The sequence below is a fragment of the Oryctolagus cuniculus genome, chromosome 7, assembly GCF_964237555.1.
Source record: "Oryctolagus cuniculus chromosome 7, mOryCun1.1, whole genome shotgun sequence".
In the NCBI taxonomy this organism is placed as follows: Eukaryota; Metazoa; Chordata; class Mammalia; order Lagomorpha; family Leporidae; genus Oryctolagus; species Oryctolagus cuniculus.
Genome location: NC_091438.1, coordinates 54,046,081 through 54,073,064, shown reverse-complemented (window position 1 = coordinate 54,073,064; position 26,984 = coordinate 54,046,081). Strand labels below are relative to the sequence as shown.

Sequence of the window (26,984 nt, the reverse complement as noted above, 5' to 3'; positions counted from 1 at the left end):
CGGCGCCGGGCTCCGAGTACCGCCACCATGGGGAAGGGGGTGAGTGTCTGGCGAGCCCTGGCGGGAAGAGGAGGAAGTCGAGCGGGCGGGCGCGGGGCGGGTTGGCGGCGCGCTCGGCTTCAGAGACGACGCAGCCTGGAAATGGAGGGAGCGCGGGGACGCGGGGGGGACCGCAGCGCCGCGGGGCGGTGGGCTGCGGGCCGCGCGCCCAGGGCCCTCGGGGCGGCATCCCCGCGCCTGGCTGCCCTCGCTCCGCCCGCCCTCGCCGCCGTCTCGCCTTCCTTCTTCCCTCCGCCCTCCGTGCCCAAAGGAAAGGCGCGCTCCTCCCCTTCCCCTGGGGCGTTCCGCGGGCCCCCTCCCGGGCCGCTGCGGCCCGGCGCCGGCGGGGCAGCCTCGGGGTCGAGTCTCCTCCCGCCGGAGGCGCCGGGGCTTAGCCAGCTCCGCGCCGAGGCGGCCGCCCTCCCCCAAGGGGAAAAACTGGCTTCCCCTTACCGCGGAGCCGGTCGGGCGGGCTGGTGCCAGAACGGGTGTGTCCGCACCGCCCCAAGATGGCCTTTAAGGTATACTTTTGAGAGCGTTGGTGGCCGCTTTCCTCGGCAGGAGGCGCCGCCGGCCACTTGCGGTGGTCATCTCGCCGGCCTAAAGCCATTGGAAGGCCGAGAGGCTGCGCTGGCGAAGGGCTGGCCCGGCGGGCCGCGGGCGGCTGGGGGCACGCCTGGCCTGTTGCCAGTACCGCAGGCTCGGCTCGCCTGGGAGCCTCCCCGGAGGTGGCGAGGGGTCTGGGGGGCACAGGCGATGGAGGGCCCAGGGGCGTGCGCTCCTGCGTTTTTGCCGCGCCAAGCCCTCGTTACCTTGGTCCCTGCAGAGGACCCCAAAGGGAGTCAAGGGTCGCTTGAGAAAAATGTCCCCCAAAGCAGCTCCGAAAGGGCTCATCAGTTCGTGGAATAAAAATCAACAGGGCAGGAGATACAGGTGGGAGAGAACCCTGCATTGTCTCCAGGGCTTAGCGCGGTGCGGACACTCACTGGGGCTTTGCAGGTCCTTAGGCGCCTGGGTGGGGACATTGTGGAGGGGGTTAGGGGGAGGGCGCATTCTTGGGGGACTCTAAATGGATTTTGAAGGAGGGAACTGAAAGGCCTTGGGCTGGTGGGGAAAACAGCCGAGTGGGAATGCACAGTGTGTAGGCTTTAAAGCCCTAACGGCTGGCTCAGGTACAGCAGCATCCTACCCTGGAGCAGAGTACGGCCCCTCTGCTCCCCACCGGGAAGCTGGTGGATGGTGGCCTGGGCTTCAGCCACGCCTTGGAACTCCAGGGCACTCCCGCACTCCTTCTGATTCCTAAGCCGGGTCGGACTGATGTTCATGGGAGGTGAAGGCCGTTGATTTGTACCCAAGGCCTTAGGAAGGTGAGGTGACTCGCTCAAGGTCAAAAGCTTGGTCAGACTAGATGTGGCCGATTGCTGGAACAGCTTGTGGTCTCCAGAGCTGGAACATGCACTTGATTCCTTCAGGTTGCCTTAGATGCGGAAGTCTGCAGTTAATCCTCAGGTGGAATGGGAGTGTTTGTGATACTAAATTCAGAGGCTAGGCAGATGTTTGGGTAACTTAAGTCGTGCCCCTGTATCTAGATGTCTCTGAAAACTACCCAGGCACAGTAGTGGTGCCGTGATATTGCGGCTGAGTGGGCAGTGCAGGCTCGACCCCCCGCGCCCTAGGAATCCCAGCAGAAGGCCTAGTGGCTGCTGCACAGGAGATGGAGGCTGCTTGTCTGGTGGGTTGTTCTGTGTTGAGGGTACTCTGACACATCCCACAGTAGAAGTGTGTGTGTGTGTGTGTGTGTGTGTGTGTGTGTTGTCCCCAGTGACTTACTGTGACAGTCCAAGTGTTCAGAAATGCTGGGATTTTTCCACACGGGGATTAAAATGTGGGTGGGGTGGTGACTAAAGCCCTCCTGATAATTGGTTAACCAGGAAGCCTGTGCCGGCAGCTGATTTTTAAGGTCACTGTTAGTTTCTTCACCTCTTCTCAGTACTGTTTGGGGCCTAGTTTTTGATGACATTTCAGGTATATGACTTTAAAAGATCTAGTTCCCAAGCATTTGCTACAAAAATGAAAGAACTGCTGCTGCTGCATCATTCCTGGATGAAATAGGATTTGCCCCCCCCCCCCCTTTCTTACTGGGTTTTCTGCCAGAGATTTGGCTTAAATCCTCAGCTAGGTCTACCACCCACAACTGTTTAGCTCACCACGGTGCACACCAGAACTGTTTAGAAATGCTAGAAACTTTCTGTTTTGTCTAGTTTATAAAAGATGGAGGGAGAGGGGTCCCAGCAGGTCTTCATTGTAGTTCTGGATTTGGTTTGATTATTAACTTAGTTACCTAGAAAAGAAAGCAGAGCTTCTGGGTAGTGACTGTTCAAGGGGCCGGGAAGAAAAGCTCCAGATGAAGGTTGCCCCAGGGCCCCACGTGTCAGCAGAAATGCTGGTTGTAGGGTAACGTTATCAAGTGCCCTTTTGGAGCTCAGCTTGGAAGGGTGACTAAATACCCTCTGGCCGCTGTAAAGCTAGTACTTTAGACTCAGCCCATTGTAAGGCAGAGTGGAAGGTTGCCCAGGCCTGGCCGTGGTGGGCAGGAGTTCCAGAGTTCCCTGCCTCTTGGGTTCTTTCCGTACTCTCTCAGGAGGGTGTATCTCCTTTTGGTAACTTAGTGTTTGCTAACTTGTAGTGTTCTCTGCCGGTAAGTTTGTGACAGTGCAGTGACTCACCTGGGGGGTGGCAGAGTAGGAGGGGGGAGGCCACATCATAAACCCAAGAAGGAGAAGGGAGCCTGCCCCCCATGCCTCCCCACAGTCCCGGAAGGTGTTCATCCAGGTCACAAACTCCTGGGACTGTTATTCCTAAACCACATTTAAAAATACAAAGCGAATGCAGCCTATGAAACACAATAGACTTGGCACTCATCCATGCGCCATCCCAGTAACCTTCTAGATCCATTGTGTTCTGGATATTTTAGCAACAAATGAACAGATCCAGTGACTTTCTCTTCAAAGAAGGCTATGGTCTTTTAAATATATCTACATTGAAGAATGAAAGAGTGGAAAGCCATAAGTAACGCAGCTCTGAGAGATTTTGCCTGGGAAAGTAAGCAAAGCAGTCTCTTCACTTAGAAGCAGGTTTTTTTTTTTTTTTTAAAGGCCCTGAAGCTGTCTCACGTGGCCTGGGGGCAGGACATTCACCCTGAGGATCAAGTGCAGTAATCTATGTTCTGTTTATAGAGGGAGTGCAGTGGCAGCCTGAGTTGCAGCTTTTGTTAGTGCTTACCAAGTAATGGGAGCAGAGAAAAGATCAGATCTCTATAAACTAGATTTGCTGTTTTCCTTCCCCGCTGTGAACATGTTAAGGATTGGAAATAAAGGGAGATACTATGACTTGCTCTTCAAAGGAAGGTCAGTTGGAAGCGTCTATTGACATTCATGAGCTTTTAACTTTGCTCTGGGAGCAGGGCTCCAACTTAATAGCATCTATAGAGTCTTCTTGGACTTTTCAGTAAGGGGTTTTCTCTCGTGGTTGCGGATCGTATTTACTTTTTTTTTTTTAATCTTGCAAAAGTAAAATGGGCTTTTCAGCCTTACGTGCTAGGAGGGAGCCTGGCCATTTGTGCTGAGCTGCCTTCCTCGTAGCTGCCCAGGGCCATCCGCCAGCCCACGGGCCAGGAGCAGAAATGCGAGTGTCAGATCAGATGGGCTCACAAGTAATCGGACTGGCTGGGTTTGGACAGCAGAACACCGGGCAGAATGTTTGCCCAGCCCTGCCAGATCTGGCCGGTTCTGGATGATACTGAACGGCCGTGTCCGGTTAAGTGATAGTACAGCATGGAGAGAACTTTAAGATCCACCAGCTCCGTTTCAGACTCCACGTCCGTGAACTTTCTCACAATTGCTGTGAGCGGAGTGTGTGAGAGGGAGTGTGTTCTTTGGCTGGCGCTGGAGGGAGACTGGGCTGTGTATGACGCAGCTCCTGAGCTGTGCTGAGGTCCCCGGTAGCGGGCCTCCTGATCACTTGACACTGATGCCACCAATGTAGGGGTGGCCGATTCTGCCCTGAGAAGACAGACTTCCCTCTGCGCCCTCCACTTTCTCTCTGCGTTGGTTTCATCTGGGTCCTGAGCCCGGGATTTGGGGGCAGTGAACGGCCTCCTCTAGCTCCTTTGTGACTCTACAATGCAGCGCATTTGGACATGATCTCTTTATCTGGTTTCATTCAAACTCTGTTTAGTAACAGCTATGAGGTACTCCCTCTCGGTAATCTGAAAAGTTGATTTCATGGTGGCTTATGCTTTGTCTTTGGAACTGCTAATCAGGGTAAGATTTTGTGGATCCAGGGGCTTGGTGTCAGTCACTGGGAGGTCAGCGCCCTGAGGCACTTTGGGTCCTGCTCTGTGCTGTTACCCTCCTCTGCCTGGCATCCCTTGTGCTTCAGGGGACACCCTGTGAATTGACTGGGTCCCCTGGGTCCCCTTGGATCAACTTGTGACAGTTGCTCACCGCATGTCTCTTGCAGTGTAGCACAGAGAAAGCCCCGACTCATAACCCCAGTGTCTAAGGTAGAGTGCCCCATTTTTGTGTATTAGTTTATTTTTATACCAACAGAGGCGAGATACATTGTTTTAAGAGGAAGTAAATCTAAACAGCATTGATTCTTTTCACATCTTAGGAATTATTTTTTGAAAGATCATAGATGTATGCTTGACTGTTAGAGGTAAGAGGGCTAGCAGGTTCCTTGGGAATTGTGTGTGCGCGTGTTTTTGAAAGGCAGAGTTACAGAGAAAGAGGGATTCACTCCCTAAATGACCACAATGGTCAGTGCTGGGCCAGGCTGAGTCCAGGAGCTTCATCCAGGTCTCACGTGTGGGTAGCAGGTGCCCAAGTACTTGAGCCATCTTCTGATGCCTTCTCAGGCCCATTAGCAGGGAGCTGGATCTGAAGTGGGGCAGCCCCAGGACTCAAAGCAGCATCCATACGGATGCCAGCACTGCAGGCAGCGGCTTAACCCTCTAGGCCTCAAAGATGGCACAGGAATTTTTTACATGCAGCCCGACAGGGAGGAAGCTTAAATCCTGTTCACACTGGAATGCAGGAACCTATGTGCTGCAGCCCTAGCTGCTCTCTTTGGCCCCTGCTGGCTGATGGGTTGCAGCCCAAGTGTGGAGACACTGAACTGGGTGCACACAGGGACCTTCTGCTTTGACCTTGCTAGATTGTATTCTGTGGCCTGTTGAAGGAGAGAAGGAATCTAACGACATGGCGGCCCCCTGGTATGGTGAGGAGTCCCCACTGGGGCTGGAGAGCGGCCCACAGCACTGGCTGTCTCTTGGCCCTCAGTTACGCCTTGCACGTAAACTAAACTAAAGTTATTTGGGAGTGAATGGAATGGAATGGAATGGACTGGGCTTGATCCTCCTTGACTGCTATTTTTCTTCCATTTTAGTTGACAAGATAAACTGAAGAAGTAGTCCAAAAGAGTTTTTCTTTGTAGGTTTAGCAGGTTTTTGCAAGTCAGTGTGAAATGTCAACCTCTGTCGCAGAGTGTCCCTGCACGCACAGTATGTTTGATGGTGACTTAACAGCAGCCTGTCCAGGACAGCTTGGAAGCCCCCTGCTGCTTTTATGTAAGGGGAGTGGCCAGACTAGGCTTGCTTCTAGGCAACCAGCAGGATCAGGGTCCAGCCCCCAGCTTCTCTGCCAGGCAGGATTTGCTAAAACCTCTTGGCCAACTTTGAAATGGGTTACATTTGGGGCAATTAACTTTTCCCTTTCTTTTCCGGGTTTTGAAAGCTGCAAGCCTCAAATGTTTTAGTTTCGGGTTTGATGGCAGTTTCTTGACTAATCAGACTATCAGATAGCCTTCTCTGGGTTCTTTGACAGTTATGCCAAGTGTCACTCTCAGTTTAGGGACCAGGAAACTGAGGCTACTGTCTAGGGTCACGTAGCTGGGATGTAGCAGCCCTATGTGACTGCAGGCGGAAGTCAGCGTACCAGCCACAGAGCTGTCTGAGGCAAGTAGGAGTCTTGGGCTTCTAAGTACCCTCTAGCCTTTCCCAGGAGGAAGAACCCTGAGCTTCCTGCACTGGCCACAGGGCGCTGTTCCGATGCGGTGGAGACTGCCCGGGACATCCTAAGGCGCAGTGGAGAAACCCAAGGGCTGCCTAACGTGGGGGTGGTGTTGGGGAGTAGCTGCAGCTGATGCAGGCCTCAAGCTGTCTATCCGCGGGCCAGATGCGTCTTTCCTAAACTAAATTGTACTGGTTTTTGTGTGATGCCTACTTCTCTGTACCCACTATCTCTGACCCACCCACCCCCCTTTGAATTTCTGCTCTTCGGCCCTGACGGGTCCTGGGGACACCTGCCTTGTTGGGAGCATGGAGGAGGCGTTTCTGAAGCAGTGGGCAATGTTACAGCCTTGATGCCTCCTGCCTACGGCTCTCTCTCAGGCCCCAGATCAGATACTGGCAGAATGCATGGTGGATCCCAGTGGATGGGGGCGCTAAGAAGCCCAGGGTGTGGTAATGACACTGCCTCCCACTGTGTCACATTGGGCGAGCCGTGCCCTTGCCTGGACTTCCCAGTTCCTAAATTAGAATGGGGGGCGGAGGGAGCAGCCAGCTTGCTTCATTGCACAAGTGGCCCTTGTGAGAACGCTGTAACCTGTGGAGCGTTGTGCTGGCTTTCCTTGGAGACATCCCGAGGGGTCCCATCACCAGGCCGCTGGTGGCAGTGGGGATGACTCAGGCCCACTCCTGTCTGGGCGTCAGCCAAGACTGCCCAGTTCTCTCAAAATCTGAAGGTGTAGGGGTCGGGTGCCCGGTGCCCAAGGTCGCTGGGGCTGAGCGAGGAAACACAACATTGATCATTCTTCTCGCCACAACTTTTTGTTTTTCAAGAAAATGTTGTTTTGGCCTTGTTTGACCCAGCACACGCACACACACACACACACGCTCACACACACACACATGTGGCCTTTCCAGCTTGGAGGCCGCAGTCATTGAGACCTCTGGGCACCTCAGTGATACGTGGATCCTGCCGGGACAAGCTCACATTAAACTATTGCTTTGCTGTGGGGAAGAACAGAACTGGGTAAGCTGCCTGGTTCCTCTGGACAGAGATTGCCTAGCAAAAACAAAGAATTAAAATGTTGAAGAACAAGCAGTGTCACGTGTTAGTACTTTCCATGTCGCTTTCACAAACGGCCTGATTTAGAGCGCACCTTCTGCAGCACTGGGTGGATGAAGAGGGGGAGTATTATTGGGAAATTTACCATGGATAGCTGAGAAGCTGCAGGCAAGAGGCTTGTTTTGTAAATGGGGATAACGGTTTGGAACACGTCCAAGGCTGGCTGCTCCAATAAGGCTTTCTGTCTCTCTTGGGGAGTGGAAAATATTGGAAGTCTGGAAATGATCGAAGTGTGGGAACGGTGAGCCTGGGAGCCGCTTTAACTCTGCTTTTTGTCTATTTAAATGTTTGGGGATGGCACTCAGCCATTTATGGAGAATTAGTCGGCTGTATTTTACAAATCGGTGCAAGCTGGCGGCGCCATTCACAGGGTCCGCCTGTCCATCTTTCCGGGGTGCCTGGGCGGTGTCTTCCAGTGGGGTGCTCCCCCATGAAATGTGTGAGGTACAGCTGTAGACAGCGGCTCTTCTTGGGGAGAAGCTCTTGCCTCTGCCTTTGGTTTTGTCTGTTTGCTGGCAGCATGCGCCTTATTTTTTCATTTTAATTCTGGCACCAAGAGCGGTCCTCCGGCACTCACAAATGCGGTCGCCGCGCATGGAGAGGACTCTGGCTATCTTTAGACCTGCCTCAGCCCTAACAGACAAGCCAGAGACTCAGGTGCCCCTTGGAGGAGGTTCCCCTTCTAGTGACATGCCACACGCGGTGGCCGCGGGGCTGAGCCACGCCAGGAGTATTTCAGGTCCTAGCGAATAGGGTGCTTCCTTGCAACTGTGTTGGAAGCAGGCACTTTCCTCCTTTCAGTCCAGCACAGTAAGCTTAGGGTCTGGGCACATGAGTACCCAGTTGCCACTGTAGTAGCTGGTAGGCGACTTCTCCAAGTTGGAAACCAGCAGAGGAGGCCCCCAGAGTCATTGGGGCCGCACCACGGGGCATGTGTTTAGAAAAGAGTGCGCATGTGTCCCCTGTGAAGCCGCACGTGTGGCAGGTGGCCCGTGGGGAGCAGCGGGGGAGTGTGGGATGAGGGGCCTCCCGTGCTCTGGGCCGGGCTTTGGAGCACTGAGTTCAGGCTTTGTAGATAAGCTCTAGCACTTCTAGCAGGGTGGGGGAGTGGAACAATCTAAATTTAAACTGGAGATCAACATTTTCTCTCAAAATCGTTCCAGTTTTGAAGAGCCGTGGGTGGACCCTGTGAATTATGTGACAGCGCACACGCTTTTCCTACATCCTGCTTATGTCAAAACACTTCCAGTGGCTTTCACTTTGGGGGTTTTACTTGGCTGCAGAATGGGGTGGGGACTCCTTTTGTGTCTCTGGAAGACTCTCAGGGACTTCTAGGGGGTGAGGTTTCTCTTCATCCAGTTGTTTTTTCAGTAAGAGAAGATGAAAAGGCTGGTGTTCTCTTGTGAGCACCGAAGCTGTTTACATTTGATGTTTAATGTCTTCTTGCAATAGGAAGAGCCCTGACGAGATACGAAAGCCAGTGCTTAGATGTGCGATAGCATGAACCACCTCAGGGACGCTGCGTGCGGTTGGCACGGCGACCTGCCCCAGGATGCCCCGCTGGGGAGAGGCGGGGCCAGGACGGTAACTCCGGCCTCTGTGACTTGGAGTGCAGACGCATGGGTACCGTGCTGTCCTCCAAGTGAATAATGGGAAGAAGACAGCTTCGTGGCAGTGGGGAAGGGGCTGCAGCACGGGGATTCTGGCGGCCCGCTCTCCATTCGCCCCAAATGGAAGTGACTGGCAGGCTTTGGGGTGGGGGTGGTGTGGAGCAGACCGTGGCAGGGTGAGCACGTGGCTCTGGTGACAGAGTGAGTGTTCAGAGCTCGGCATCTCCCTGGATGTTCTTCCTGATGACTAGCCATCCTTAAAACCGCCGAGATCCTCTGCTCCACATCTCGGGTCGCTACTCACAACCACGCCTTTCCTATATTCCCCCGCAGGTTGGACGCGATAAATATGAACCTGCAGCCGTCTCCGAACATGGCGACAAAAAGGGCAAAAAGGCCAAGAAGGAGAGGGACATGGATGAACTGAAGAAAGAAGTTTCTATGGTAGGGACCAGCGGGAAGGTTGGATTTGACTCTGTGCCCGTCCCTACGCCCTCACCCCAGCCCGTCAGTGAGACGGCTACTTTATTTTAAGAGTAGCATTGTCCAGCTCTCACCCCACGGTACAGAGCACAGCTGAGAAGGTTTTGAAAGTTGTTGACGGTTGATGAAATAATTGGGTCACTCTGGCATAAACCGGAGTCCGCAGCAGGACCCAGGGCTGCTGCCCCAGCCCCTGGCTTCTCTCTGCATCAGGCAGTCCAGGCTCCCCCAGCTCTGGAAGCGCCCACACACTTCACCCACCTCTGATCTTCCTGGTCGCCAGGGAAGGCCAGGGAGGTTCTCAGTAGATCTGGGAGCTGCTGGGTTTGTCGGAAGTGACAGGCCGTCTGTCCCGCGAGGACCTGTCGGCCCACAGCCATGAGCTTGCTGTGAGCCATCGCGATCCTCACTTGTGCACTAAGGCAAGATGCATGTCTCGGGCCCAGAGAGAGGAACGAGTGGTGTGGGTGCCTTCTCGGCCTTTGTGATGCGGCGGCGTTTCAGCCTTTGTTTCTGTTCTCTCCTAGGATGACCACAAACTAAGCCTTGATGAGCTGCATCGGAAATACGGGACAGACCTGAGCCGAGTACGTCCTCCTTTGCTTCCCAGCCTTCCCTGCGGATTTCCCGCCCTGCCGGTGGCAGCCACGATCCGTGGCTCTGCTGTGTGACACGCACAGGGCTTGGGCGCTCGCATGCTCCTATCTTGTTTTCCCGAGCCTTTCTGAGAGAGGTTGTTTTTCCTGCTTCCCGGTAGGTGAGAACCAGTTAAGTGGGAGCAGCAGGTTCTGCAGTTGGCTTCAGTGAAGCCGTGCTCATCCCCCGACCTCCTGGTCGCAGATCTCCCCTTTGTTTTTCCTCCTGTGTTGTGCTGAGTCGGCAGTTCCAATTTTGAACTTTTCCCAGCTAGCTCACTGCACTGTGTCAGAACCTTGGCGGTCCCATCAGTGACTTGAAGCTTGGGTACAGAACCTTTCAGTCAGATATGTGCTGGGGGATTTTGATAGCGAGCTTGCTACAAACACTATAAAAGTGAGTCGTCTAGGGGGTGGCGTTTATTTTTAGATGGTCACTAAGAAGAGTCTGAGGAATGGTGAGGATGCCAAGCTAGTAAGCAGCCATTGTTCAGGAGGCGGTGGGGCGGAGTGCCGGCTTGGGTACCCTGGGCTCCGAGGGGAGGCTTCGGCACCCCTAGAACCGTGCGCTGGGAGCTGCTCCGCCCACCGTTCCTGGTGAGCTCTCGGCACGGCACGTGCGTCATCTCACGGAGGGGCTTGGGAGGTGCATGCCCAGAGACTCGGGTCAGCTGCTTGGCTGTTTCCATACTTGTAAAATGGGGCTGGTAATACCGGGAGAGGGGTGTCATGGAAGAAGCAGGTTGACGGAGGGACAGCATTGGGTTCCGCACCTGGCACATGGTCATGTCTGGGTCTGTTACGGTTCTGTTAACTCTGCTGAGGGCTGAGCTGGAGGCAGAGGGGGAGCTGAGAGAATTCTCTCCTTTCTGACTGGCCTCCCCACCTTCATTTCTGCTCTCCCCACACTCCCTGGCCAGCTCCAGTATTAAAAAGAACACAATCACAAAATATATATGTAAGCACTTTTAGGCAAAAATATATTTTTATTTATTATTTGGTACTTGGGTAGTACAGAAAGAATCATATTTCCCCCTCTTTGCAGGAGCCAAATCTGTTGCTGTCGTGAGCCTGGGTTTTAGGGTCTGTTAGGAAACAGCAGGGTTTCAGCAGAGAGGGATTTTTCCCACAGACACTTTGCAGTTGACAGGTGAACCGGGGGTTGGCTAACATTGGCGTGGGTACCAACCCTTTCCTGCTCACCAGTGTTTTAATTGCTACCCAAAGAATAAGGTCCTATACTTAAAACTTGGCTGCTGGCCCAATGGGAGGTTGGATTCCTACGGAACTTTTTTCTCTTCTCATGTCTGTAGAGGGTTTTTCCCAACCTCCCTGACAAAAATCAATGCACAGGAAATGCAAAGCTCTTCATTTACAAAACTGAAATCAATCTCAATCGGTTAATAGGCTTTTGTTGTTGATTAAAAATGCAATTTGGCACGAATCCCCTGATCTGAAACCTGGGGGCAGGGGGGTGGGTATACGCGGCTGGATTCAAATTTGTCTGCGGATGAATTCAGGAAGAGTTTTGATGTGGGTGTCAGCATCACAGGCCGGGTGTTGCCCAGCACTCTGGGTTGGGAAATTGTTCTCCCCCGAGTCGGGTGTCCTAGCTGTCCAGCGAGGGCACCACTGGCGTGTGCTGGTGCACACTGTCTAATTTACGTCCCCTCTGCTTCTCAGGGCTTGACAACTGCTCGAGCTGCTGAGATCCTGGCCCGAGACGGCCCCAACGCCCTCACTCCCCCTCCCACCACTCCTGAATGGGTGAAGTTCTGTCGGCAGCTGTTCGGGGGCTTCTCCATGCTGCTGTGGATCGGAGCGATTCTCTGCTTCCTGGCTTACGGCATCCTAGCTGCTACAGAAGAGGATTTTGACAATGATAATGTGAGTTCCTCAGTTCCACGCGGGGCTTAGTCAGCACCCCTAGGGCATCCTCTTGGCCGTTTGCTGTCCACTTAACTTTCCTTCACCACTAGCTACTTCGGGGTTTTTAACACTGGCAAGCACTGTGCAGCAGGTGGCTTCCAGGCCCAGCCCTCCTTCTGCACTGCAGGTCTGTCTGCCCTGCACACACCGTGGGTGCACCTGCAGGCCAGACGTGCCCAGGTGGCTTTGCCCAGCCCCTGGCCCAGGGCTGGCTGCCCCACCAGGGAGGGCAGAACACAGCATGCAATGTCAGACCTGATGGGCTTGGTAGCCTTTCTTCAGACAGTTGCAAATTGTTTGGAAAATGTCTTTTTAATTGAGTAGGGGAAGTGGATTCATCTAGTGCAGGGGCTGGGGACATACAGCCCACAGGCCATCTGAAGACCGGGCAGTCAGTTGTCTGGCCTTGCCAAGGCAGCTGTAGGTGGGACTTGAAACTCGATAAGTCCATAGTTTTTAAGTTGACCATTTTGTGTGGCCAGAGAGCAATATTATAAATACCTACATAGCCCTAAAAAAAAAGAAAAAGTCTTACCAAGTTTAGTGGCCAAATGTCTGGGGGATTGAGTCCATTTCTGACCCCCCCGCACACACACACACACACACACAACAAGGGCCCTAGAAAGATCCCCGTGAAGATGGCTTCTGATGACTTCATCGCTCCTTAAAAGTCTGCTTTGATTCAGTCAAAAATTCACTGGATGTTCCCAGTTCTTCCCGAGCCGGCCAGCCTGAACTTTGCGTCTTCTCTCGCAGCTGTACCTTGGCGTGGTGCTGGCCGCGGTCGTGATCATCACTGGCTGCTTCTCCTACTATCAGGAAGCGAAAAGCTCAAAGATCATGGAGTCCTTCAAAAACATGGTCCCTCAGGTACCTGGAGTTTGTCCTGCCCCCACGGGGTGGCCCCAGGGGTCAGCCAGTGTGCCGTGCCGTTAGCACACTGAGAGCTTGAGCCACCTCCTGGAACGTGTGTGGATCAAGTTTGTAATTCAGATGATTGGTGTTACAGATCATTTGTCACTGGATGGCTTTCTTGTTAGGGCACCATCCTCTCCTTGTTGATGTCTTTTTTTTTTTTTTCTGATCTAACATTGTAAACATTATTTTATTTGCCTTCCAAAGCAAGCCCTGGTGATTCGAAATGGTGAGAAGATGAGCATAAATGCGGAGGATGTGGTGGTCGGGGACCTGGTGGAAGTGAAGGGGGGAGACCGCATCCCTGCTGACCTCAGAATCATATCGGCGAACGGCTGCAAGGTAGCCCTGGGATGGGTGCGGTAGAGGCACGCAGCAGCCTGTGGTGAGGCCGCGGGATTCGCACAGCACCTGTTTTTCTCTCCTCTAGGTGGATAACTCCTCACTCACTGGTGAATCAGAACCCCAGACCAGGTCTCCGGATTTTACAAATGAAAACCCGCTGGAGACGAGGAACATCGCCTTCTTTTCCACCAACTGCGTTGAAGGTACTGTGTGTCCGGTGTGGCCTGGTGGTCACCCTGGGCATCAGTAGCATCTTGAAACCTCCTCTGGCTCCTTTCCTGACAGCCCCAGCAAGTGCAGGGCAGAGGGGGTTCACCTGCGGCAGGGAGACCTGGGAAGCCTCGTGGCTGCTTTTTCTCTTCCCTGCACTGAACTAGGGTGGATCCCGAAGCCGCTGGCCTGCCACTGGATAAAAATCTCTTTGCAAAAGTGTGCGTGGTTTAAAACAAACACATACACACCCAGAGAGCTGGCCCTCAGACACGTGTGGTTTTGTCTGTTTTTTTAAACCGTGCTGTGTAACTGCAGATCTGTGGCTGCTGTCCAGGTAACTGCACGTTGGTACAACACCTTCTCCCGTTCTGTTTTTAAGGCACTGCACGTGGCATCGTTATATACACTGGGGACCGCACAGTGATGGGAAGAATCGCCACGCTTGCTTCTGGGCTAGAAGGGGGCCAGACACCCATTGCTGCTGAAATTGAACATTTTATCCACATTATCACGGGTGTGGCTGTGTTCCTGGGTGTGTCTTTCTTCATCCTTTCTCTGATCCTTGAATATACCTGGCTTGAAGCTGTCATCTTCCTCATTGGCATCATCGTAGCCAACGTGCCAGAAGGTCTGCTGGCCACTGTCACGGTAAGAGGCGTGGAGATGGCAGCCACTGTCACTTAGATCAGCAGTTACGTTTCGATAGTGAGAAAACCTCACATGTATTCACCTAGAAACCTAAAAGCATGCATTTTGTTCTTGTCACATAATGCAGAACAGTTTAATAAAGAAAGGAGAATTTGGGGATTCGTGGGGGAAGTGGAGTGTGTGGTGAGTCCTGGCTATTACTGTTTATCCTGCTGGGCTGTCACACACCTCTGGGAAGGAGTGGCTTCACAATCATGTCGCTGTTGCTACTACTTCATAAGCAGATTGGAGAGACTGCATTCTGGACACCTGTGTACCTAACCGTGATAGGCTGTAGAGGAGTTCGGATAGAATCCCAAGCTAGTTCAATGATCTTGTCTTTTTTTTTTTTTTTTTTTTTTTTTTAGGTGTGTCTGACACTTACTGCAAAACGCATGGCAAGGAAAAATTGCTTGGTGAAGAACTTGGAAGCCGTGGAGACCTTGGGGTCCACATCCACCATCTGCTCAGATAAAACTGGAACTCTGACTCAGAACCGGATGACAGTGGCCCACATGTGGTTTGACAATCAGATCCACGAAGCTGACACGACAGAGAACCAGAGTGGTAAGGCTGCCTCACGTTTTATCCATGGGCACCTTGCTGCTGCTGCTGCATGCTTTTTTTTGTTTTGTTTTGTTTTGTTTTTAAGATTTTAATTTATTTGAAAGAGCTACAGAAAGAGAAGAGACAAAGAGGAAGAGATAGGGAAATCTTCCATCTGCTGGTTCACTCCCCTTAAATGGCCTCAATGGCCAGGGCTCATGCAAAACCGGGAGCCAGGAGCTTCTTCTAGGTCACCCACGTGGGTTCAGGGGCCCAAGTGCTTGAGCTATCTTCTTCTGCTTTCCCAGGTGCATTAACAGGGAGCTGGATCAGAAGAGAAGCAGCTTGGGCTTGAACCAGCACCCATGTGGGATGCTGATTTTGCAGACACTGGCTTTAACTGCTGTGTTGCAGTTGATTTCTCATCCCACCACACTGCTGGTCCACTTTTTTTTAAATCACATGCATTTTTCTTAAGCTTATGGTAGTTTTTTAATTTTTTTTTAATTTCTGTCATTTGGTGAGGAGTCAAGGGTATGGGTTTTAGATCTTTTTTACTTGTCAATAGAAAACTTAATTTGCCTCACACTAAAAATGCCTAAAGCCTGCTTAGTTTCATTGACTGGCAGGTGAGATGCAGCATTTCCGATACACTTCAGTCTTCGGCAGGTGAACTGAGAACGTGTCTTCTTCCCTCCATCAGGTGTCTCATTTGACAAAACGTCAGCCACCTGGCTCGCCTTGTCCAGAATCGCAGGCCTCTGTAACAGGGCGGTGTTTCAGGCCAACCAGGAAAACCTGCCTATTCTTAAGGTACGCTCAGGACTTGCTCTGGTAGCCATTAGATTGCCTTCAGGGGTAGGATGTCCCAGGCACTGACTGCTGTCCGAGTGCTCTGTTTAAACAGCATGTGGCCTGTGTGGCCTGTAGAACCTATGCAGTGGCTGTGTGGTGGGCCCTGAATCACTCACAGTACCCGTGGTCTGTACAGGCAGGGAGATAGAGTGGAAATCCCACAGGCAGTATGTCCTGCTGTCAGCCAGTTTCCCTGTTCTGAGTTTATATGCTCTCGCCTAAGATAGCAAACGGTGAAGACTCCTTTAGTAAACCGGTCGTGGTGTTCAATGAGGATGCGGCCGTTTCCACTAAGCCCTGTAAGCCATCTATTTTCTTAAAATAGCTGCTTCTGTTGTTTGTTCTCCGCTTGTGTACTGAGGCCGAAACCCAGGCGCAGCCCTGTGGGCTTCTCAGGCAGTTTGGGGTGACTGGGGTCTCACCGTGCTGCCCCCGTGAAGGCACCGTCCCAGACACAAAGTCCTTTAGGAGGGCGAGGAGCTGCGGGGGGCTTCATGGGCCCAGCACAACCTCCGTGAAGCTGCCATGGCTGTTCTGGGTATAAACCTGATGGCCCAAAGAGGTGGAGGTGGCTTCTGGATAAAGGTGGCGTTCTTTAAAGGAGATACTCCTGACGTGCCGCTGATACTGATTTGAGGGCAGCGTTGTCTATCTGCGTGGATGTTTTCTAGGCCCTGAGCGTCGGGACTCGAGTAGCAAACCTTCAGTGATTCAGAAGCCCCAGAGAGCCAGCAGCTGGTGTAATCTCAGTATTTCAGGAGTTGGCCATGTCTGATTTCTACTTTGGGGCTTTTTAACCAAACCTGGCTACCGTTCTTTCTGCTCTCCTTGTGAGCATTCATGTGCTCGTCTGCACATCCAGCCTCACTTGTCAGGGCTCTAAAGCGTTTGCCGTGTGAAAGTCCGTGCAACTGGAAATGTGTTCACTGTGTCACTCAGGCTTAGCAGGCTGAATGTAAGTGTGGGTAGCTCCAGTGTAGACTTTAACTAAGATGCTAGCTGATGATGTTGCTGCTGGGATTAATGATAGCTTTCGCTTTGCATCCTTTGGGCCCAGTTAATTCGGGCAAATGAGCTGTGTTGAGAATACAAAGTCCACTATTTTGCCCTAGACACAGTTTGCTCCCAGTCCTGAGACCCTAAGGCATTTTCTTCTAAATTCCAGGGCAATGAAGTGAGCTATAAATGTTTGCTTTCTCACTTGGTGTTTTCAGACTCATAACCAGAAATAGGTAGTTGGGGTTAGTGTTGGTTTTAAGACTTTTTTTCCTAAGAGGCCAGAGGAAGGTAAAAATAGGTTGAGGTGGGTTGAAGGTGTGGCAGGCTTCTCCGGGGGCAGGTGGCATCTTCCCGCACCCTTTCACCAGAGGCTGACTTGGGGTGGGGAAAGAGTGCTTGGTGGGCTTCTGTCCCTCCCAGCAGCACCGCTTCCTCTCTCCTTGGGCGTTGTTTGATGCCTGTGGAGCTTTTCCGGGTCGTTGACGGCTGCCGTGTCTGTCTGTCTGTCCGCAGCGGGCTGTTGCAGGGGACGCCTCCGAGTCGGCACTCCTGAAATGCATCGAGCTGTGCTGCGGTTCCGTGAAGGAGATGAGGGAGAGATACACCAAAATCGTCGAGATACCCTTCAACTCCACCAACAAGTACCAGGTCTGGAGGGCTTGGAGCTCGTGTGGTGGCTGCAGGTGCACAAGCCAGGAGAAGCAGTCCCCTACCTACTGGAGTTTTGCAGGGTTTAACTTTAAATTTGACCCTTGACTTGTATATGGAAAATCTTAATTTATTTGAATATCAGTAGCTGGCATAAATGAATGCTCTTCCAGACCATTGTTTGGGCTGTATCGGAATTTTTACTTAGGATCCGGTGGGGGGGGGTGGGTTTGGGGGGAGAGGCTAGGAGTGTGGGCGTGACAATCATTTTGTATGCAAGTTTGTTTGTTTGTTTAAGATTTATTTATTTATTTGAAAGGCAGAGAGACAGAGGCAGGGAGAGAGAGATCTTCCATCCACTGGCTCATTTCCCCAAATGGCTGCAACAGCCAGAACTGGGCTTATCCAAAGCCAGGAGCCAGGAGCTTCTTCCAGGTCTCTCACACGGGTGCAGGGGCCCAAGGACTTGGGCCATCTTCTTCTACTGCTTTCTCAGGCCTTAGCAGAGAGCTGGATCAGAAATGGAGCAGCCAGGACTCGAACTGGCGCCCTTATGGGATGCACGCACTGCAGGCGGCAGCTTTACCTGCTACACCACAGCGCCAGCCCCTAAAATTTGCTGGAGGGAGGTTTTCTATGAGGACATGTGTCAGGAACTTATGTATATAGCATGATGCCCGTTGACTCTGCAGTAGCCAAGGTGTGCTGCTGTCATTCAGAGTTCAGAAGGAAAGAATAATAGCGTTGGTTGGTTCGGTTTGGTTTGGTTTTGAAAAAAAAGCAATCCTAAACAGTAGGTGGAGCTTTGTTTTCCTCCCTGGACTGCCGTATTCAGCCATCTAACGTGTGCATCTGAATCACCTTTCCCAGCTGTCCATTCATAAGAACCTCAACGCCAATGAGCCACGGCACCTGCTGGTGATGAAGGGCGCTCCAGAAAGGATCCTGGACCGGTGCAGCTCTATCCTCTTGCACGGCAAGGAGCAGCCCCTGGACGAGGAGCTGAAGGACGCCTTTCAGAACGCCTACCTGGAGCTGGGGGGCCTCGGCGAGCGAGTGCTAGGTACGCAGACACACCTGCTGACTCGCCCATGGCCGCCATCCCAGGACACAGAAGGGACGTCTCCAGGATCTTGACTCCGGGCTTCATTGTGATCCTGGATGATAAACCTTGGGCTCAGAAGGTGTCTGCTCTTTACTCAGCCTTGGGGTGTCCAGCGTGGACCCTGCACACTGGTGCTTGGGTTCATATTTCGATTAAGTGAACAAGTAAGCAGAGAAGTAGCCCTGGGGTAGCAGAAACAGGTAATTATAAGGTTTGCCAGACCTAAACACCCTATCATCAGGGAGTGGCTCTGAAGCCTAGGTATCAGTGCTGTCCATTCAGTCTTCTCCATGTTAAACAGTTCCCAGTTCTTTGAGGTTTGGTAATGGAATCTGACTTTCAGATGTTTGGTTCTTTTCTCAGACTCTGTATCATTCATGGATATGAAACAAAACACTCATTGATTGTAAAACTAGACTTTGGGGGCCAGCGTGCTGGGGCAGAGGTTCAAGCCTCTGCCTGAGATGCTGACATCCCCTGTGAGCGCCAGTTTGAGTCCCGGCTGCTCCACTGCTGACCCAGCTCCCGGTTAATCTATGTGGGAAAGCAGCAACAGATGGATCCCTGCCACCCACATGGAAAACGTGGATGGAGTTCCAGGCTCTTGGCTTCCACCTGCCCCAGCCCGGGCCGCTGCGGTCATCTGGGGAGTGAAGCAGTGGCATCCCGGAACAGGCAGATGTGGGCAGCTGGCTGCTACCAGCCTCATACCTCCTGCAGTGTAGACACGCTCACAGGCCCCTGCTCTCTCGCAGGGTTCTGCCACCTTCTTCTGCCAGACGAACAGTTCCCTGAAGGATTCCAGTTTGACACCGATGAAGTGAACTTCCCTGTCGATAACCTCTGCTTTATCGGGCTCATCTCCATGATCGACCCTCCACGGGCGGCCGTCCCCGATGCCGTGGGCAAGTGCCGCAGTGCTGGAATTAAGGTAGCACCCGCCGGGGACGCTTGCTCTTTTCTCCCCTGGAGGGCTAACTTCTCTTCTCCAGAGCCTTGGTTGTACGAGAGAAACCAAATAGTACTGAAATGCGGGTCTGAACAGCAGATGAGGGATTAGAGAAAACCCACGTTCCTAAAGAGGAAATGCGGGCGAAGGGAATAGAGCAAAGGCCTGGAGTACAACCGGGACTGCTCCGTTACTGAGCTGCTACCCTGCGCGCCGATGGCGTCTGCTCAGGTCTCGGTGGAGCTGATGGTCCGTGGGTGTCTGGTGTGCTCTGACTTCTTTTTCGAGTAGCTGACTGTGACTCAGGTGTCCTGCCAGCTCCCTGTTGGATGTTTGTGTCCCCAGGCTTTCATACTCAGGAGTCATACTGCCCTGAAAGGCTTCGTAGAAATGATTTCCCTACAGTTGCACTGTTTCTTTGAGACTGTATTCTTCCAAGTATAAGCACTGGATCGATAACAAGTTTGAATTCTTGTTACCTCCTGCTCTCCTCCCCGCCCTCTGCCTCAAATTGGGTCGATTTGAGAATGCTGACTAGTGATACGTGGCCCCTTGGAGGCCCACTAGTGTCCGTCTTCCCTTTTTGCTGGTTTTAGAGGTTGAGTATTTTTATGTGGCTGTGTAAAAGGGGAAGCAGATAGGTTGTGCGCTCACGCACCGAGTCTTTGGCTGGATGTTTGCTTTCTGTGAATGCGATGCTTGTGTTTTGACTCGCTGATGTTGATCGGTTTTATGTTTGCAGTCTTTGCCTTTGGCTACTCGGCTGAATCTCCTGCCGCTCATTCCTGCCCACCTGCAAATAAGACTTTTTACACTGTCCTGTCTCCTACCGCAGGTCATCATGGTCACGGGAGACCATCCCATCACAGCCAAAGCCATCGCCAAAGGTGTGGGCATCATCTCTGAAGGCAATGAGACCGTAGAAGATATTGCTGCCCGCCTCAACATCCCAGTGAGCCAGGTGAACCCCAGGTAAGGCGGGGAGCCCGAGGCACAGCCTGCCGTGGACGTGCAGGCAGGGGTAGTCTGAGATCTGTGCCCTGGTTCCGTACTGGTTTGCTTGCAGGCTTGTCTGAGTAGGGAATGTGCCTGCGCTCAGAGAGCAACTTTGCAGACCCTAGGGAGAGCTTCAGTCCGAGCAGGTCGTAGTGAGTGACACCTGAAGGGTGTGCCGTGCCCGGAGGGCTTTTAAGAATAGATGTTTCAGGGCTCCACCACACTGAGTAGGGAGGCTGAGGCCTGGGGAGCTTCAAAGTGCAGAACTGGCCAAGGCATGCAATGAATTGGGCAATTGCTTCCAATGTCACGCTACACTGAGCTCTGCTGCCTGTCACCCAGCACCTGTTCAGTTTCTATGTCCTTGCTAAAAATGAGGAAGGGACAATAGCCAAGGTAATTCAGGCCACCAAAGGGGGAGAAAATTGGTGATAGAGTACAATAACAGCGACAGACTTTCTTTGTTTTTCTAAGATTTAGTGCCCCTCACCCTGCTTTGGGGTCAGGAAAAGGGGTGTGGCCTTGCACAGCTCTGCCGCTTTCTAAGTCGTGGTCATGTTCCTTCTGCGTGTTCTACCATGGCGGGGAGGGGAGACAAGGTGGCCACACAGCTGGCCGTGAGCCTTGCGCGAGATCGTGGACGTGCAGATGCTGTGGCCTGGGAGGTGCTACCCGAGGGTGGCCTGTGGGACATGAAGAGGTCCCTGCACCCTCGGTCTGCTTGGAAATCCTCCTGGGTCCCTTGTGTGGCGGTGGACGGGGCCCTGAGGGCGCGAGGGGTGACCTGTGTCCGTCGCCCTGGTTGCAGAGACGCCAAGGCCTGCGTCGTGCACGGCAGTGACCTGAAGGACATGACTTCCGAGCAGCTGGATGACATCCTGAAGTACCACACGGAGATCGTGTTCGCCAGGACCTCCCCGCAGCAGAAGCTCATCATCGTGGAAGGCTGCCAGCGGCAGGTCAGCCGCTGCCAGGGACACGGCACAGCGCGGACACCCAGCCAGCTGTGCCTCCCACCCTGCGTGCATGGCCCGCTCGGCGGGGCTGTGCTGTGACACAGCCCACAGCGCTGCACGGCGGTGTGGGGCCTCACGTCCGTGCTGCAGATGGGAGTGGCCGCAGGCCCTTGGCCCCTGCCTTGAAAAGATGGGGGACAAGCGTGTCGGGGAGGAAGGGATTTTCTGCAGGCCTGGCCACCCACGTCATTGCGCTGAGCAGCCCTGGTTAACGTGGAGGCCAGGGTATGCGTTGTCCCTTCCGGTTGTCAGCCGGTGGCGGCCTGCTCCCGGCTGCTTTCCCACCACCTCCGCTTTGCCGGCAGGGCGCTATCGTGGCTGTCACCGGCGACGGTGTCAATGACTCTCCTGCTCTGAAGAAGGCAGACATCGGCGTGGCCATGGGCATCGCGGGCTCCGACGTGTCCAAGCAAGCAGCGGACATGATCCTCCTGGATGATAACTTCGCTTCCATTGTGACTGGCGTGGAGGAAGGTGGGGCCCTGCCCGACTGCATCCATCCTGTGCTTAGTGGACAGGCTTGCTTTCTGCCCTGCCTGCCTCTTAAAGCCACACAGCAAAGAGAAAATGACTAATCCTACTTCCCTAGGTCGTCTGATCTTTGATAACTTGAAGAAATCCATCGCCTACACCCTGACCAGTAACATTCCAGAGATCACCCCCTTCCTGATATTTATCATTGCAAACATTCCACTGCCACTGGGGACCGTCACCATCTTGTGCATTGACCTGGGCACTGACATGGTGAGTGAGGTCCCACGTCCACACCCCCAGCATGAAGTGGTGAGGTCATTCTTGGGTAGCACCTGCAAAATCTCAGGGGACAAAACACAGATCTTGAGGGCAGGCCTGAATCTATTAACAGCTGCTTCTACTTTGAGCGTCCTTTTTTTGACAGGCAGAGTTAGTGAGAGAGAGAGACAGAGAGAAAGGTCTTCCTTCCTTTGGTTCACCCCTTAAATGGCTGCTACGGCCAGCGCGCTGTGGCCGGCGCTGCACTGGTCCGAAGCCAGGAGCCAGGTGCTGCTTCCTCCTGGTCTCCCTTGTGGGTGCAGGGCCCAAGCACTGGGGCCATCCTCCACTGCCTTCCTGGGCCACAGCAGAGAGCTGGCCTGGAAGAGGAGCAGCCGGGACAGAATCCAGCGCCCCAACCGGGACTAGAACCCAGGGTGCCAGCGCCATAGGTGGAGGATTAGCCAAGTGAGCCGCGGCGCAGGCCAAGCGTCCTTGTTTTTGATGCCTTGAAATCCCTTGTGCCTCTCGCCCAGGTTCCTGCCATCTCCCTGGCTTATGAGCAAGCTGAGAGCGACATCATGAAGAGGCAGCCCAGAAATCCCAAAACGGACAAGCTGGTGAACGAGCGGCTGATCAGCATGGCCTACGGACAGATTGGTGAGCCAGGGCGCTGGGCGGGGACGTGCGGGGTGGGGAGCTGGGGATGCCCGCATGTCCATTGGGATGGCATCTGCCCCCCGCCCACACTGGTTTCTAAGGTGACACGTCCAGGGTGACTTTCAGACCCAGGATGAGCCATTGCATAGGGTGAGAGACGACAGCGGTTTTGTTTTTTTTTTTTTTTTTTTTTTTTTCCGGAATCCTCTTCCAGGGTGACGAGATCTTGCAGCCTGCCCAGTTCCTTTTTTCAGCCAAAACTGTAGTCCTTTAGATGACCAAGCAGCCCTGTAGCAGGGTTCAGCTCCTCCCCGAGAACCAAATATGTCCCTCCCCTTAAGCCTTGCAGGCACCAGGCACCAGGCTGCAGAACTGGCCCGACGCTGTTCTCCCTGGGTCTGACGCGGAGGCCAAGTTAGGCTTGGCCATCACTGCACGGCAGTGCCCGGGCCCCGACTCCTACATCCTGCTTGGTTTCTGCTCTGCCAATGGAGCCTGGCCAGCCAGCAGGCAGTCCCGGCAGTAGGCAGTCCACACAGCCTCCCTTTCAAATCCTTAGCCTGGTCTCTTTGAAGAGAAGCTGGTAGAGCCACCGTGTGTACAGCTTGACTTCTGGGCTAATGGGCTGCGTCTTTGTGGACACCTGGGTAAACGAAGGAAAACAGATTCGTTCTCATGGCAGCTGGCGCAGAGACTCATTCTCCAGTTGCCCTTCCTGACCTCCAGGAGGTCCTGATTTAGAGAGGGAGGAGGACCAGACATTGCCACCCTAAGGAACCTGAGGTGATGGTGTGGCTGGGCTGGTTACCACGGGGAAGGGGCGGGTCAGAAGTCCCACAGCGCCTAGCAGAATGGCAGCGTGTGGGGACTGAAGTCATCATTTTCCAGAGAGCCATAAATAGAAACGTGGATTTCCCCTAGGGGCCGTGCCCTTACACAAGCAGGCGATCAAGTAACAGAAGAGGGTGTTTTAAGAACAAGGCACGTTTGTCCATCTTGAAGCTTAAAAGTTGACTCAAAAAGTGGAGGGGGCCCTGAGATTGGCGTGCACCCCCGGGGTGGATGCTCCATGCTCCATCCCGTCACTCAGAGCCCACGAAGGGCCAGGCAGCCTTCATCAGCCAGGGATGGCGATGACCGCTCCCCCAGGCCAGCATTCAAGGCATTTTTTCCAACTTCTTAGGTATGATCCAGGCCCTCGGGGGCTTCTTCACGTACTTCGTGATTCTGGCCGAGAATGGTTTCCTCCCCTTCCACCTGTTGGGCATCCGAGTGGACTGGGATGACCGCTGGATCAATGACGTGGAAGACAGCTACGGGCAGCAGTGGGTGAGTGAGCCCCTGACAGCTGCAGCCACCCTGCCGCCAGCCGTGCGGGCGAGGAGCCGGGGCTCAGCTGGGTCTGCCTTCTGCATTCCAGACCTACGAGCAGAGGAAGATCGTGGAGTTCACCTGCCACACGGCCTTCTTCGTCAGCATCGTGGTGGTGCAGTGGGCTGACCTGGTCATCTGCAAGACCAGGAGGAATTCCGTCTTCCAGCAGGGCATGAAGTGAGTGGTGAAGCACAGGCCGGGGCCCTGGCTCAGAGCAGGGATTGGACAACTGAAACCCCTGGCAGAAGGCCTGGCGTCGGACACATGGGCACAAGTTCTGGATCCTTATAGTTTTGGGTGTTTTGTTTTGTTTTGTGTCTTTTTTGGAGCAAGTGGTTGTTTTTCATCTGACCTCTGAGTGCCTAAGTACAACTGAGAAAGATGTTGATCTGCCATTTAACAGAGCATTAGAAAATGTTCTAATTTTTTTTTCCTCTTTAGGAACAAGATCTTGATATTTGGCCTCTTTGAAGAGACAGCCCTGGCTGCCTTCCTCTCCTACTGCCCTGGAATGGGTGTTGCCCTTAGGATGTATCCCCTCAAGTAAGTGGGCCTCTCCACCACGTGCACTCTTGGCCAGTCGTCCCAGCATTTTGAGTGACGTGGACGAGAATGCTTGTGACCTGGGAAGTAAGGAGTGTGTGATATGTGAGTCCATTGGGTCAGCAAAGGCAGATGTGTGTGCCGGTAGCACAGGCTGAGGTCAGGCAGGCTCCAGGGCCTCGGAGGTGCACGACAGTGAACCGCACTGAGCACTCTGCCCTGGCCGGCCAAGAGCCCGGGCCCACATCCTGATCGGCTCTCAGAGTCACTGTGTGTCCTACCGCAAGCCTGCCTCCTCTCTGGAGAGGTCTGCGGTCCCTGTGGCTTTATCATCCATCATCGGAGGAAGCAGGCCACCAGTCTTCCCCTCAACACAGCCAGTGACCGCACTCCTGACAGACCTGAATGTCCGCATGGGCAGCTTTGTGAGACCCTGGCTATGATTTGTAGTAAGTGGTCGAGGAGAGGCAGCTGCCACGTGGGACCCCTGCGAGAAAGCTTTTGGTTTGAAGCACCCCCTTGAATTCCCACTGCCCACCATCCTCGCTCAAACCCAGCTGGCCTGTTGCCAGCACCTGCTTCCATTGAAGCCATCCCCAGGGCAGTCAGACCTGCAGCCTCATTCACTCGGTGCCGTGTGTGCACTGTCTGCGGTGCAGGTGAGATGCATCCAGTGTCGGTCTCCTGACTGTCCCAAGTTGTCAATCTTGCACCATCCAAGCCTGTGTTAGGTGAACCCCAATTCTCCTCTCCCCTGTCCATGTATTTGGTAAGAAGTGTTCCCTTCCCAGCAGTGCCCCTGCTGTCGCCTCCCACCCCATCAATCCCAATAGTTCTTGAGGGCAGATGGCCTAGGAGCTTGTCTCCATGTGCCCATGCCCTCCTGACCTTGGGCAGGTCTCTCTTTCAGTGTTTGCTGTCTGTCATCCCTGTTTCCCACCAGGCCGTAATATTTAAGGCAGGGCCACAGCGTCCTTTTTGCCTTTGTTCACCCCTCACACTGCATGGAGCAGGTGTTATGCAAAGTCATGTCCAAGTTCATGAGGAGGCAGCTGGGAGAGGTCAGGGAGCCTTCTAAAAGGCGAGAATAGAAAATCATGCTGAAAGCGTAGTGTACTGGGACGTGTCCATCTTTCAGGGTCCTTCAGTCTTTCTCTGCTGGGTTCTGCCCAGTTCTGGAAGGTGGTTTGGTTCCATGGTGGCTAAGTGAGTGATGTTGTGGAGGACACACAGGAAGAGGACGGGAGGCTATCAGAGACAGCCGTGCTCACTGCTTCCTGTGGGGATCTGAGTCCCTGCCGTGGCGCTGCCCGGGACCTGTTTCTAGGCTGGGGTTGGTGGGGTGGCCTCCAGGCCCCATGAAAGCCTTTGTGATCTGTTAGGACTCAGCTTTTTCTGGTCTCCAGGTCTGAGATCCAGAACACAGCTGGTTGTTCGAGATGCCACTGTCAGAGACCAGTTAGGGGACACATACATTCATTTTGACCCAGCGTGGCAGTTCTTTATCTTGCAACGCCAGGACACTAGACAGACGCGGTCAGAAGCGTCTCAAACACTTGAAAATGTCCAGTTGCTCTGGGATTGCCAATAGAAAGTGACTGCTGCCCCTGCCGTAAACCGACTCTTAGGCAAACCAAACTGAGGTCGGCCAGGGCTTGCTTGATGGAGCCCGAGGGCGGAGGGCCAGCTCTGGGCCCTGGGGCAGCGGCAGAGGCCTGGCTGGAGGCATTCTCCCGTTCTGTCGCTGACTCAGCCATCAGCCCAGGCTGTCCAGGGACGCCCTCCTTGTCGCTATGGTGATGTGCAGTTTCCCTGTCTTCCTTTGGGTTGTGGCTGTGTGGGTACAGCTCAGTGCTGGGTTCTGTTTGCAGGCCTACCTGGTGGTTCTGTGCCTTCCCCTACTCTCTCCTCATCTTCGTGTATGATGAGATCAGGAAGCTCATCATCAGGCGGCGCCCTGGAGGTAAGGCGGGCGGTGGGTGGGGGGTGGGAGGGCCGTGGCTCTGCAGGGTGGGGGCCTTTGGTGCTCAGTCGGGTTGGCTGAGACCACCAGCACAGCTTCAGCCTCGGGCTGTGATTCCGACATGGGTGGTCCCCGCCACTCTGCTGGAGCGGAGCGAGGGGGACCCTGGGGTGACCCGTTCTGTGTGCTTGCTTCCCGCAGGCTGGGTGGAGAAGGAAACCTACTACTAGTGCCCCCATCCCGCACGCCATGGAGCCTCACGCCACACCCTCTGCATCCGTCCCCCGCCCCCTTTGTGTACTCCAGCCTTGGGATTCGGAACTCCGCCCGGGTAGGAAAGCACCGGAGCATGTGGGGAGACGTCCTGGAATGAAGCATGTCGCTCTGGGGGGAGGGGGGAGGGCTGCCTGACAAACACCGTGTAGGGAATGACGACAGCGTGGAAGGTTTTTATGTGCCTTTTTGTTTTTGTAAAAAAGGAGAACCTGGAGAGACTGAGAGAATACATTTTATATCTGGATTTTTACAAATAAAGATGGCTATTATAACGGA

The 26,984-nt window shown here is 53.7% G+C and overlaps 1 protein-coding gene across 2 annotated transcripts; it reads left to right on the top strand.

Annotated features, from left to right (window-relative positions):
- ATP1A1 (ATPase Na+/K+ transporting subunit alpha 1) lies at positions 1-26,984 on the top strand. Of its 2 annotated transcripts, none has more exon segments than NM_001163074.1 (23): positions 1-39; positions 9,173-9,283; positions 9,850-9,909; positions 11,641-11,844; positions 12,643-12,756; positions 13,009-13,143; positions 13,232-13,349; positions 13,739-14,007; positions 14,415-14,613; positions 15,296-15,405; positions 16,960-17,094; positions 17,965-18,157; positions 18,955-19,130; positions 19,984-20,120; positions 20,953-21,103; positions 21,466-21,634; positions 21,750-21,904; positions 22,429-22,552; positions 23,736-23,881; positions 23,973-24,103; positions 24,368-24,469; positions 26,341-26,432; positions 26,634-26,984. In NM_001163074.1, coding segments are annotated over 23 exon segments (3,072 nt in total). In that variant the 5' UTR covers positions 1-27; the 3' UTR covers positions 26,663-26,984.

Coding starts and splice junctions, on each gene's coding strand:
- ATP1A1 (XM_051856055.2), top strand. Junction 19,131..19,983: donor GCCGCAGTGCTGGAATTAAG/GTAGCACCCGCC, acceptor CTCCTACCGCAG/GTCATCATGGTCACGGGAGA. Junction 21,104..21,465: donor TGGAAGGCTGCCAGCGGCAG/GTCAGCCGCTGC, acceptor CTTTGCCGGCAG/GGCGCTATCGTGGCTGTCAC.